Source organism: Corvus moneduloides, chromosome 11 (assembly GCF_009650955.1).
Source record: "Corvus moneduloides isolate bCorMon1 chromosome 11, bCorMon1.pri, whole genome shotgun sequence".
Taxonomy (NCBI): Eukaryota; Metazoa; Chordata; class Aves; order Passeriformes; family Corvidae; genus Corvus; species Corvus moneduloides.
The window spans coordinates 21172404-21185593 of NC_045486.1; the positions used below are offsets into that span (position 1 = coordinate 21172404).

The 13190-nt window shown below is 52.4% G+C and overlaps 1 protein-coding gene across 2 annotated transcripts in view; it reads right to left on the minus strand.

Annotated features, from left to right (window-relative positions):
* Window positions 1-1119: 1119 nt before the first annotated feature.
* Window positions 1120-13190, minus strand: part of PHF2 (PHD finger protein 2) — a 59520-nt gene continuing 47449 nt past the window's right edge. The window contains exons 17-22 of one of the 2 annotated variants that reach the window (XM_032120796.1): window positions 12736-12893; window positions 7921-8198; window positions 6811-6906; window positions 5823-5932; window positions 4421-4682; window positions 1120-2204 (exon numbers count right to left, since the gene is read on the minus strand). In XM_032120796.1, the coding sequence (XP_031976687.1) occupies window positions 2116-2204; window positions 4421-4682; window positions 5823-5932; window positions 6811-6906; window positions 7921-8198; window positions 12736-12893 (993 nt within the window). In that variant the 3' untranslated portion in view covers window positions 1120-2115. The remainder of the gene's footprint in view (window positions 2205-4420; window positions 4683-5822; window positions 5933-6810; window positions 6907-7920; window positions 8199-12735; window positions 12894-13190) is intronic. The other variant, XM_032120797.1, reaches the window with a different exon arrangement.

The following is a 13190-nucleotide window of genomic DNA, read 5'->3' on the forward strand; positions in this document are numbered from 1 at the left end:
CACTCAGACTGCTTTTGAATTGAAGGGGACACAGCCACAAAACCTGGCCTGTGACACACTTTTCAGGTCTCTTGCATCTTCTTTTGGGCTTTGAGCGTAAGAGCGTAGAAAACACATCACTGACTATCCCTGATGGAGCTGCAAGAGAGCTGGAGAGGGGCTTTGGACAGTGGCATGGAGTGACCGGACAGGGGGAATGGCTTCCCACTGCCAGAGGGCAGGGTTAGATGGGATATGGGGAAGGAATTCCTCTCTGCGAGGGGGGTGAGGCCCTGGCACAGGGTGCCCAGAGCAGCTGTGGCTGCTCCTGGATCCCTGGAAGGTTTCAAGGCTGGGTAGGATGGGGCTTGGAGCAGCCTGGGACAGTGGAAAGTGTCCCTGCCTGTGGCAGGAAATGGAACAATATGAAATTTAAGGTCCATCCCATCCTAAACCATTCTGTGATTCAAAGATTGTACGATTCTATCCCATGGTGTCTTTGCTATCCCGTAAGCAAATACAACCCGGCTGGGGTGTGAGGCCACACCAGATCCACCTTAAGAGGCCCCTGCCCCTTGGGGCCATCAGAGGGGAACAGGGAACTGAGCAGGCTGCAGCTGTCTCGTGCCACTGCCAGCTCACAGTGTCCAAGAGCAAGGAGCAGTGCGGGAGGTGGGAATGGCCTTGCATCAACAAAGGGAACTGCAGGTTGCACGTGACCCCAAGGGTCAGCCAGGAATAAATGGTGAGATGCTGCATGTTCCACCGAGCACAAAGAAGGGGAAAGGCTGGAGCACCTGGTGACCTCCAAGAGGGAGGAAGCAGAGGGAAGCAGGCATGTAGGTGTGTCCATGGGAGGTAGATGATGTGCTGGGCCTGTGGGTGGACACCTTTGGGTGGACTGTGAGGTATCTTACTGGGACACTCAAGGCCATGGCCAATTGACCAGGGCTTCTCGTGGTGCTGTAGCAAGCGCAGGTGTGTAAGGGGGTGGGTGACAGATGAGACAGAGGCAGAGGAGCCACTCCCTGTCTGTCCCAGCTGTGGGTCCATGCTTGTTCCTTCACCCACCCTCAGGGACTCCCAGCTGCCTCCCTACCCCTCCTTCACCGACCCCACAAAAAGGCCAGGCCCAGGCAATTGTGTACAAAACCTGAAATAGTTTTACTTTGCTTTCTTTTTTTTTTTTTTTTTTTCTTCTTTTTTTAAACTTTGCTCTAGGTTTACTTAAGATTTTGTGAAGTCGATACAAGAGCATTTGATATGAATCGGTAAATAAAACACCGTCATAGATAGATAGCCACGATAAACTTTGTTAGAAATGTACATGTCGCGAAAAAATAATAATACTAATAATAATAATCATAATCATAATAAAAAAAGCCGGCGCGACGCCCAGGCCGGCGCAGCCCTGGTGGCCCTGGTGGTGGCCCCGGTGGTCCTGGCACACGGTGGCAGGTGGTTCTGGTTCCCCGCAGGCGCCGCGCCCCGGTAATGTGTGTATATAAACAAAGCCCATAAGAAATGTACAAATATAAAAAGCTACAAACATTAATAAATTACATCGTCACAAAACACGGAAACACTCCACAAGGTGCTAGTAAAATAACTGTCTCCCTCCTCGTACAAGAAGTTACGCAAAGAGCTGGTACCGGCGGGCAGCGCCCGGAGAGACCCTCCCCGTATAAAAACCCGGCGGTGGTTATTCCAAAAGCTATGTACAAGCTACATTCTAGGAAAAGGGGCCCGGGAGCGCGGGGCGGCGGGGGCTGCCTGAGGAACGCGCCCGCCACCTCCCCGCCCAACGCCTCGGCCTGCGGCCGAGTCCTGCGGTCTCCTCCTGCCACGTGGCCTTTGGCCCCTTCCTGCCCCTGGCTTTGCCGCCACACCGGCTGTGGCCGCCCACTCTGCCCGCTCGCCGGGCGGGAACAGGGGCCCAAGGCCCGGAGCCGGTGCCGGAGCGGGGGGCCCGACGCTCCTCGGTGGCCGAGATTAGTATTAACTTTTTGCGGCTAGTCGCTCTCAGCACTCTGAGAAAGGACATCTATATTAAAAAATATTTATAGCAGGATTCTGTACAGTCCGACCGCTGAAAGTTAAAGGGATTATTGTGGTGGTGGCCCAGAGCTGGGGCCACTAGAGCAGCAGCTTCCCGTTCCGGTGGATCTTCAGGATCTTGCCGAGCCGCTGCTTGGCCGTGGCCATCCCCTTCTTCGTGCGCTTCCCTGGAAGGAGAGCAGCGTTGGCGTGAGGACCCACGCCCACCCCACACCACCCCACATCACAGACCCTCCAGCTGCCTCCTGCCTCTATGGCCCTGCTGCCAGCCCTGCCCAGCACCTTCAAGGACACCCAGCAGCACCCCTCAGGGGCTACTGGCCACAGGACAGGGCTTGGCTGGGAGTACGGCCCCTGCAGAGCCAGCCCCGCTGAGCTGGGGGCACAGTGCACAGCCACCCCGATGGACATATCCACACCTGTTCTGGGGAGGCACAGCTCTGCCAGGCACCCTCCTGTCCCCGCAGCTCTGCTGGGCATCCCCCTGCCCCCACAGCTCTGCCAGGCACCCTCCTGCCCCCACAGCTCTGCCAGGCACCCCTCTGCCCCTGCAGTGCAAGCCCTGCTGCCCTGCGCCCTCACCTGCCCTGGCCCATTGCTCGTGGTCACCTGTTTGCCCACAGGGTGACAGTCCAACCCAGCCCCACCAGTGTCATCCTTCCCCTCAGGGAGAGGCTGCACACACACACACAGACACACACACACAGACACACACACACAGACACACACGGACACACAGACACACACAGACACACACAGACACACACACACAGACACACACAGACACACGGACACACACAGACACACACACACACACAGACACACACACACACCCCCCACAGCTCCTGGGCACCTCTCTGACTTCCTGCACAGGAAACCTGCAGCACAGGGATCCTGAGCTCACGTGCTACCACAAGTCCTGGGACAAGCATTGCCCCAAGAATGCCTGGTCCCTCGCCCACCACACTGAGACCAACCCACACACCACCACATCTCCGTATTTCTCCTTGCCCTGTCCTCCTGCCGTGCCAGAGACATCACCCATCCTAGAGCTCCCTGATTCTGTGTCATCCCACCATCTCCTTCCACAGTGCCTCCATCACCCAGACTGGTGGACCCCATGCTCAGGACTCTCCTGTGCTCCATGAGGAGAAGCCCTGCCATCCCCTCAGAGCTTCCAGCTGTCCTAAGACCCTGCGGAGGAAGACCCAATGGTCCTCCACTCCCTGCTAGGTCAGCCTCTCGCTCCCTTAGCAATGACCCCTTCTCTCCTTTAAGGACAGAGTGATCTCAAGGGCAGGGTGGAATCCACTGCCTGGCCAGGTTCCCTGCACGATGCACTGCTGCACTGCCCAGCTCGCTGGCCACACCGGGCTCCATCAGCATCTGGATCTGATGGATCATCTTCCCATTACATCTTCCACTGCCTTGGACCTGCTTCCCACCATTTTACCACAAAAGCACAATTCCAGGCAAATACATTCTTTCCACTCCAGCTCTGCAGAGAGCCACAGGTACCGCCAGCTCCTGGCAGAACCCCAGCCCCTATCACAGGCTACACACATTCTCCCCTATAGCCCTCCAAGCTGCCATGCACTACCTCTAATCAGCTCCATTCGAATACCTGGAATTCAGGAAACATCTGCCACACTGCCTCACTTGTCACCAGGGCCTTTCCCAGTGGGATCACACACAACTTTCATGCTACGCAGTGCCTGTCCCACACACCTGCCTCAGTTACACTTCCTGAGCCAAGTTCAAGCGCAGAGCAGGAGATCCTAGCCCAGACTCCAGGACAGCCTCAGCTTTCTCATGCTTTCCCTATGGCAGACAGCAACCAACCTCTTCCTCTCTCCTGCCTTCAGCTGCAGCTGTGTTACTCCCAAGGTCTGATATTCCTCTGCTCGCTTGTGGCAACTCTCCAGAGAGATCTGCAGTGTGCCCTGCTCTACGTGTCCTGGGAGGAACGTGCTCAGCTACAGTCAGCACAGAGCTGGTCAACAACCACCACCACCACCACAGTGCCTGTCCCAGCCCTGGGCAGAACAGCCTTCACGATGCATCTTCCCCTGGACAAGGCGTCGCTGGAGAGGCCGGGATGTGACCCTGCAGTGCTCCTCGCAAGCTCGGGCCGTGCTTGGCGCTGCTCCTGCCACGGGATGCCTCACACCCTGCAACCAACAGCCCAGCAGAAGAACACCTCTTTGGCCCCCCAGTGCCAGGACAGTCAAGGCCACAGGCCCTGTCTCTGACTGGATCTGACTTGCATCCATACAGCTGCCCACGGCACACGTGGCAGTGAAGGCCCTGCGGAAGGCACGGGGTACACGAGTGCTTCACCCTTCCCCACTCCTGCACCACAACCCCAGGCATTTCCTGGTACCTTTGGTGGAGGCATTGTTCTGCGAGGATGATGAGGGTCTCCTCTGTGTGAGGAAAACACCGGGTGCCATCGGCTGCGATCCCCTGTTAGGCTGGGCGACCCCAAAGGTGCTGGCCCCTGCAGTGTACTCGTGATCTGTGAGGCTGCTGGCCTGTGACTCCAGCTTCGGCTCGGGTGAGCTGCCTTCCTGAGCCGCTTTGCTTGCGTTGGGGGCTGATAGCTTCTTTTTGGTATTTTTTTTCTTCTTGCCTTTTTGTTCCTCCTTTAAAATGACAAAGATGAAGCTCAGATTAATCCCCAGGAGACCTTTAGCTAGGGCAAGGGCCAGCAGCGTTGCTTAGGGTCCTGATACAATGACACCCGCGGAGTTGGCCATGGACAAGCGCTCGGGGGCTGCTCCAACACCGTCTCGCTCACAGCTGCACACACACGTTTGCCTCTCGTGCCTCTATGTCCTCGCTCTGTGCAGGGCCTCCTCGTTCCTTAACAGCCAGCCGGGCCCACACCGACACTGCCCTGGCACAGCAGCGTGGTCAGCATGAGCAAATCTTTCCATCTTCCACAAAAACTGGCACCTCCTATCTTCAGGGATCTTCACACCCTTGCACAACAGCATGGAGGATATTGAACATCCCACTGATTCAGCCTCTGCTTCCTGCTAGGACACACACGTCATCTCCTGACCTGTAACTGCAGCTGGACATGCACACCGGGGCGGCAGCGGTCTGCCACTGTCCTGTGTCCCTTGTCTACTTTCAGTTCCTTTCTTCATGAAACCCTGCCACCATCCTCAAAGCTCTTCTACTCAGTAGTCCACAGAAGCCCAAGGCCACAACAACCTGCATCTCCACCAGCTTGCTGAGGTGCCTCACCAACCTCGCTCCAGCAGACCTTGTCACCTTAGCGCCTCACCACGTCAACTTTATGGGGCTTCTCTGACCCCCTCAGAGCCTGGACACTTACCAAACATCCAAACTGCCACAGTTCCTTTCCTAAACTGACCCTTTGCTCACAGTTCATCAAATCTTTGGAAGCAAACTCTGACACTTGCCCAGCAGCCAATCTGCACAGACAGGCAATCACACCAGTCAGCCTCTCAAATACACGTCAAATACACTCCTTTGGGGCAGCCTTCTCCTATTCTACCCCAGCAGCCATTCTCACTCCTTCATCCTTCCCTGTGCTTTTGCTTTGTCCCTTGCTGCCCTGTGACGTGCTCAGGTGTGTTGGAACACCGCTGGGCTTGCATCCCATTTATTTCCCTGAGACTGCAGACCCTCGTGTCACTGGCAGGACCAAACACTGCTGAGGGCTGGCACAGCGCTATGCTCAGGCACAGCTCTGCTGCTGGGGACAGGGCTCTCCTTTCCTGACAGCTCCTCCTTCCCAAGCAGCCTCTCACCTGCTGTGACAACTTGGCGGCGGCAGCGGCGAGTCCAGTTTCTATGGAGGCGACTCTCGTGCCTTCCCGCACCGGCCTGTCCTGCCGAGGCACTGAGGGGCCAACTCGTGCTGCAGGGAAAGCAAGGCAGGTGAGGGGCAGGAATGTGCCCATGGGCCCGCACAGCCAGCACAGGGCAGGGGGCTCTGCCCCGCTCAGCCAGCAGAGATGGGGATGGTGCAGCCTCTGCCCTTCCCTTCTCTGGCTGCGAGTAAAGGCACAAGAGCCAGCAGCCTCCGGGCACAGTGGCACGGGCAGAGGCTGCTGATAAAGATGTCACACAGCTGGGCAGCTCCACAGGCACCTGAAGCCAAAGCCACGTGGGTTTGTGCCCACATCCTGGATTATGAGTGTCATTTCCAAAGGGACGATGGGAGGACATGCAGGGCCACGAGCTGATAAGACCAAGCATGGGCTGCTTGTCACACACAGCAGACAGAAAGGGTCCCCTCTCACTGTTTCTCACTGTGCCATCAAAGGGGTCTAGGGGCCCTCTTGCCTGGTGAGCTCCAACAAGCCCAGGACAGATCAAACCCTCCCAGATTATGAGCTTTGGCTGAGCCTGGAGGAGACTATTCCCACTCGTCTCTCACTGTTCCCACAGTCAACACCTGAAATCCATGGCAACTCAGCTGTCCAGGGATTGATTCACTGTTACACCACTGCTAAGGTGGCAGCCAATTGATCTATCACTAAGAGTGTGAGGAAAAGTAAACCAACCAAGGAATGGCTTTTTCCTGCCAGCTGATTGAAGGAGGAAGGCTAAAACTGCTTGGCAGCAATCCCAGTGCATGGATCACCTCCCACTGTGCTGGAAAGGATTAATCCTTCACGTGATAAAGAAATCACTAACAGTGTGTTACGGTTTCCACACTCCTTGAAAAATGGCTGGTTTCAGCGATTTGCATGACTTAGCCTGGGTCTGGGCAGCACAGACCACAGCACTTACCCGTCGGGCTGTAAGGGGCATCATCTGAACTTTTCCTTTTCTTTGATCGGGATTTGAATACTGGATTATCTTCGTCTGATTCCAGAGAAGGGTAAACTACAGTAGGAAACAAAGGCAATAGTTTCAGTTTAGGAAACAGCTCTGCCCTGCAGAGGCCCCCTTGCTCTCTTCAGGTGCAGTGACCACAGGCACCACGGCTGGACGGTCCCCAGAAGTGCCATTGAGCACTTCTGTCACAGCTGTGACACTCCGGGGACTTTCCTCTGCTCTCATCCACACGTTACTCTTGGGAGCTGCTGTCATTAAACTGTGACTGGCTCTCTACATTTCCCTATAATCACAGAATATCCTGAGCTGGAAGGGAGCCATAAGAATCATTGAGTCCCGCTCCTGGCCCTGGCACAGGGTGCCCAGTGAAGCTGTGGCTGCCCCATCCCTGGAAGTGTCCAAGGCCAGGTTGGACAGGGTGTGAATCAACCTGGGATAGTGGAAAGTGTCCCTGCCCATGGCAGAGGGTGGGACTGGATGGCCCTGGAAGGTCTCTCCCAACCCAAACCACTCTATGATTCCATGATAATTGTGGCAGAACTGGGGTAACTGGTGCAAACTGGCTTTGTGCCCATTTCTGCTGCAGATGATTGCTTTCTCTGCCAGAACTCAAAATAGCATTGGATCCGTTTTCCATGTACAGATTCAACTTCTTACTCCTCTCAGCTGGAGGTTTAATTGCTACTGTGCAGACAAGGACACTTCTGTCACAAGTAGCAGTACCTGACCCACATTTCTGGGACAGTCCCCCATTTCTGGGTTGACTGCTGCAGTTTTGGGGGCTCTCCATCTTTCTCGAGAGTTTCTCACTGTGCCATGCTTCAAATCCAGTCTGCCCGGATGGTGGTATGACCCTGGGCTCTGCAGCCAGTCTGCTGTCCCATGGTCTTTGCTTCCTTTGGTGAGCAGATCCCGTTCCGTGTGCTCCTCCTGCGCACACCCCCGGCCGATCGCAGGGTGGCCGAGCAGGAGGAAGCACCACGAGCAGAGGGCATTTGCCAACACTCACAGGTGGTCCATGCAACCTCAGGCACACCCTCACTCTGCTTCCCTCCTACTCACCATAATCCGAGTCCTTAAAGCAGGCATCCAAGTGGTCCTGGTCCTCATCGTAATCCTCGATGTCGATGCTGTTCTTTGTGCTTTTCTTCAGTAGCCGCTTCCCGGCGTTTTTGTTGCCACCACCACCAGTTTTTTTCGAGTTTTGTGTGGAGAAGGAGTTGTTCTTGGCCTGATTGGTGCCCCATGATGTCTGAAGGCAGGACTCTGAGGCCTGGAGGTTTGCCATGGAGAGCATGCCCTGGATGGCTTCCTGCGTGCTGGGGGAGGCAGGTGGCTGGCTGTGGGACACAGGGAGAAACACCAGGGAGCTCAGTGATTCCAGAAACACCAACCCCTCCAGACAGCTCACTCCTTCCATGGCAGTTTTGCTAGGAGAGAGTCCCTGATTCCTCTGAGTAGCTGGACATACCACCAGGGCCAGTGGGGAATTTTATGGAACAGGAGTACCACAGACAGCACCTCAGATGTGGGGAGTGATGGCCCAGGAGCCAGGGAGGTGTGGGCAGGCCCCTGGGGGCTGTCAGCGCTCTGGGCAGGGCTCAGGGAACTTCCCAAAGCCCACAGCAGAATTCCTAACAGCACAGTGTCTCTACTACCAACTATCATCCTCCTCCTCCTCCTCCTCCTCCTCCTCATCTTTTAATATCTATCTATCTATCTATCTATCTACCTATCTATCTACCTATCTACCTACCTACCTATCTTTAATGCTACTTTTCTATATTACCAAATCATCCTCCTCCCCATCATCATATTTTAATAGTGTTATTTATAATCTATACTACCATCTCCTGTCAAAGGAGAGCTTATGCATCAGCACTGCTGGGGGATGTTGTGGGGGGCTCTGCTCCAAACTGCCTGGAAGTCTTTGGCTCCAGTTCATGCCATGGGCTTCCACCCCTCCAGGAGCTGCTGGAAGTTATTTCTGAGACTGGCAGAATGTATCATCCAATATTTCCAGAACTTTGGAGTTTGGGCAAGCAGTGAAATGCAAAAAAACCTTGCTGTGGCAATATTTGTTACACTTGTTATGCATTTGTTGTGCAATAGAAGCCACAAACATAGAAGAGAATTAACAGCACCATGTCACTTTCTCCTACTTGAGCTTAATCTGGGCTCTGAATAATGTACAAGACCTTAAAGGAAGTTTCTGGGCTCTAATGGCATTTATTCATAATCCTGAAAATGAGTTAAGACTTGTGTTCGTTCACGACTCAACAAATAGAAGAATATCAGAAAACTTATTTAGGAAAGAGCCATGTAAATCCCTCTGATATCATGCCTTCTCTTCTGCCTTCTCCCTGGTGAAGGAATATTTTGCATCATCTACAAGGAATTATCATATTTTCTTCCAGTCTTTTTCCCTGAACTGTTTTTCCAAATGCTGGACTCTCAAAACACTGCAAACAGACCATCAAATACTGACCACTAAATGGGCAGATCAGAGAGGAACTGCCTTAAGCAACACAAACTCCAACAAATAAATGGTGGGATATGATCAAAAACAGTGGTTCTGAGAGTCAAACACCAACCTGAAAAGGGGGAAATGTCTTAGAGACAGAGCAGCACATGGGGCAGAGTGTTTCTCATTAGGGCACGTGCCTGGTGCGCTTCCATCAGGAATATTTCAGCTTTCTAAGCCAAAAAAATTTCAAGAAGACTCAGGAAGCAATTTTGAAGCTCTGGAAGAGCCATATCTCCTTTCTGTAGCTTCAGCAACGATTTTTAAAAAACCACATTTATGAAAGTAACCTACCAGAGAGTTACAATTATGGCTTAAAAAAAACACTTGAAAAGAGCATTGGAGCAGGAACAAAGCAGCCAAAGTTCTCCTGCCCCTGCTCTATCCCCACAGCCACCTCCAAATACACCGGAGGTAGCACTGGGGGATAGCTCAGACCTGCCTCCAGCCCAGCAGCCTTGTTTTCCTGTCCTCAGGCTGTCAGCTGCTGTTGTGGAGGCACAGAGAGGAGGACACTCTAACAGACACACTGGCAGTGGTCTGTGCCTTTGTCTGGCTTGTGGCAGCACTGGTGGGGCAGCAGGACCAGGGCAGTGCCTGTCCCCTGCCCTGGCACTGCTGAGGCCACACCTGGAACCCTGGGGTCAGTTTTGGGCTCCTCTTGACAAGAAGGACATTGAGGGGCTGGAGTGTGTCCACAGAAGCGAGCAGATGTGGGGAAGGGTCTGGAGCACCAGGAGTGGCTGAGGGAGCTGGGGGGCTCAGCCTGGAGAAAAGGAAGCTCGGGGGGACTGCGGTATCAACACTGGTGTGCCAAGATCACACGCCAGAGCAGGGGGACCAGGCAAACAGCTGTGCTGGGCACAGGACCAAGGCAGCACTGACGGACTCAGGCTTCACCTCCTCAGTGGGCTGGGCACAGGAACGGTCCCAACACCCTGCATCATGCAGGATACCGTGTAGGGAGTCGGTGCCTCGCTCTTCACCACCAACTCTACCACTGCCATCTCTCTTCAAGGATTCAACCTCTCTAGGCAGATCATCTCCTTCCTTCCATCTGCAATTACTGAGTCTTCTACCTGTATCCTCATATTTAGAAACAGCAGAATATTACTAATTGAGTGGTGGCTCTGTGGAAGTCACAGTTATATAAAAGTATGGAACTCCAATAATTTCAAGTACAAACCCTGTGTTTTCTTCCATTTTTGAATCAGACCTGGACAAAACAAGTAATTTTGCTCCTTTCAAGATCAGCCCTCCAGGCTTTTTCCATATTCCATTTCAGTTCTTCCAGCCTGTTCCCACATTCACAGCAGCCTTTCTGCAGGAGCTCTGTCCTTCCCTCTCCCGGCCTTGCTGACACACGTAGCTGAGCTGCAGCTCCCTAGGGCAATCTAGGTAATGCCATCAGGGCCTCTGGGGTGGCCAGCTGCTAGTGACAGCCCAGTATTTTACAGAATAAAGTTTCCCATAATTCAGATAAGGCCACTATCACAAAAAGCCCTGACCTGCTTCCCAAGTGACTGCTTGGGATCCAGCAGCTCCAGCACTGGTCTGACAGGGATGCATGCGCAGACTGCTGGTGTGAGAGGAGATCCCACCTGCACGGCCGCTCTGTGCAGCACCCACGATGTACACACACACATCTATAAACACACACATTCCCTGTCCTTAATCTGCCTTGCCAGTAGAGAAAGATGGGAATTGTTCCTGAGAGCCAGACGTGACCACAGGGGCATCATGTTGCGACACAGTGTGTTTGCATATCGTGTTTCCTCCATTTCATTTTTAAAAAGCACGTTACGGCCATTTAAAAAGCCGAGCGTAATTATGAAATGAAACACAGTAATTACATTTACCAGGGGCTTTTTCCAATCAAGATGCAGCACACACTGCCAAAACCCAGTGTTTATCCCAGAGCCAGCATTGATATGACGCATTCCCACTGAACCACCCCACACGGTGCAGTAACCCAGCCAAGTCTGGTGACGGGACCGTGTGTGTGACTTTGATTTCAGAAACCACAGACCCTTCAAACACCCTGGGTACAGTGCCCAGGCTGAGGGGGGAAAGCAAAGGCCTGAGTCCTGCTCCATTCTGGCAGTTTAACCCCTTGCAGACAGCAAAATTGCCAGAGAATTGTCAAGGACCATTTCAAAGCATGCAGTGAGCTGTGTTATTCACAGAACGGGCAGCAGTGTACACATGGCCAAGGAAGATTTCTTTGAGTTCTTATAATAGTTGGTAAATTTTCTTTTTTTATACCAAACTTCCAGCATGGGAGTTTTATTAACCTGGCAACTTTATTACAGCATTAGACACACCTAACTATTTTTTGATGTGTCTAATGACCTGCCAAAATGTAGCTGTAAAATCAACATAAACACTCATCCCATCATGAACCATAATGCAGAATGGAAAAGGAATTCACAGGGATGGTCAAACAGACAAGCGTTAATGTGATTATTTCTTTTGAAGAGCAGGAGAAGAGTTGGGGCCAAATCTGAAGAGATCAGGAAAATCCAGAACCACTGACCCAGTTGAGCTCAGACAATAAAAAGTACTCAATTTCCTAAATGCTGCAGACATGGACACCTCTCCCCATGCTCTCCACCACCACAGGAGGTGGCTGTTTGGTCAACCCCTCCTTGCCAGGGAAGGGGCAGCAAGAGAGGCAAACCAGGACTAAATGGAGATCAGATCTCATCTCTAGAAATAGCAGCTGTGTCAAGAGAAGCCTTCTGCAGAGGTGCAGTGATTATGTGCCTTGATTGTAAAATCACTGGCCTTTTTCATCACCACTAGGGACAAGAACAGAACTGAGAGGAGATTCCATGTGCCCCCCATCTGTAGGGAAGCAGAGGTGTTCACCCAAGCACTTCCCACTGCCTTATTTCTTGGTAGGAAGAAGAATGATAACCAGAGAAGGGAGCAAGGGTAGATACTTTCCTATATCCTTCTTTCAAACACCTGGAATTTGTGGCACCTTAGAATGCCTCATGGGAGAAATGGTGGCCATTTCGATTACTTTGTTACATTCTCACGACATTAAAAACCATAATTCCCACCCTCAAGCTGCAGTCAGTGAACTCTCTCCTTTTCAATGATTCATCTATTACAGCATTATTGCTAAAACTGATGCTCAGCATCTACAGACGTGAAATCCTCTCTTTGTTCAAATTATACCACCAAAATCTTACCTACCTCTCCCTCCAGACCACAGGAAAAAGGAAGAGTTCACTTGCTGGAGAAAAAGCAGTTACCAAGCTGCACAATTCATTCTCACTCACACACAACCACAAAAGAGGAATTTTGTTCACAGGTAAGAGGGAAAAGCATCCCTTGGTGCGTACCTGTTGGTGTTATACTCTAAACCCCCAACTTCCTTGCTTGCCTGCAAAAGATCAAGAATTCCTGCTGAACTTCCACTCTCTTTCTTTACTTTGGAATTGCGTCCCGGCTTTGCCTCTGTGTCGATGTGGAGCAAATCTTCATCTGATGAGTCCTCGCTCTGCAAAAACAAGGAAAAGGCTGAAAAAAGGTGGAAACTCACTGAGCTGGTCCATAAGAACAATCATTCCTGCAGCCTGCTGCTCCTCCAAAGACACAGAGCTAGCCTTTGGAGTTTGCTTTCTTTAAACAACAAAAAAGAAAAAACCAAGTACATGATAAAAGTCCATTTCCTTGCAGCCTGTAGGCATGGTAGGCCTTTCTTTCCTCTTCCAAAGCTTTGAGATCTGATCCTGTTCATGGGATGAATCCTCTTTAACAGTGGTGTTTCCAGGGACTGTGTTGCCTTCCCAGCCCT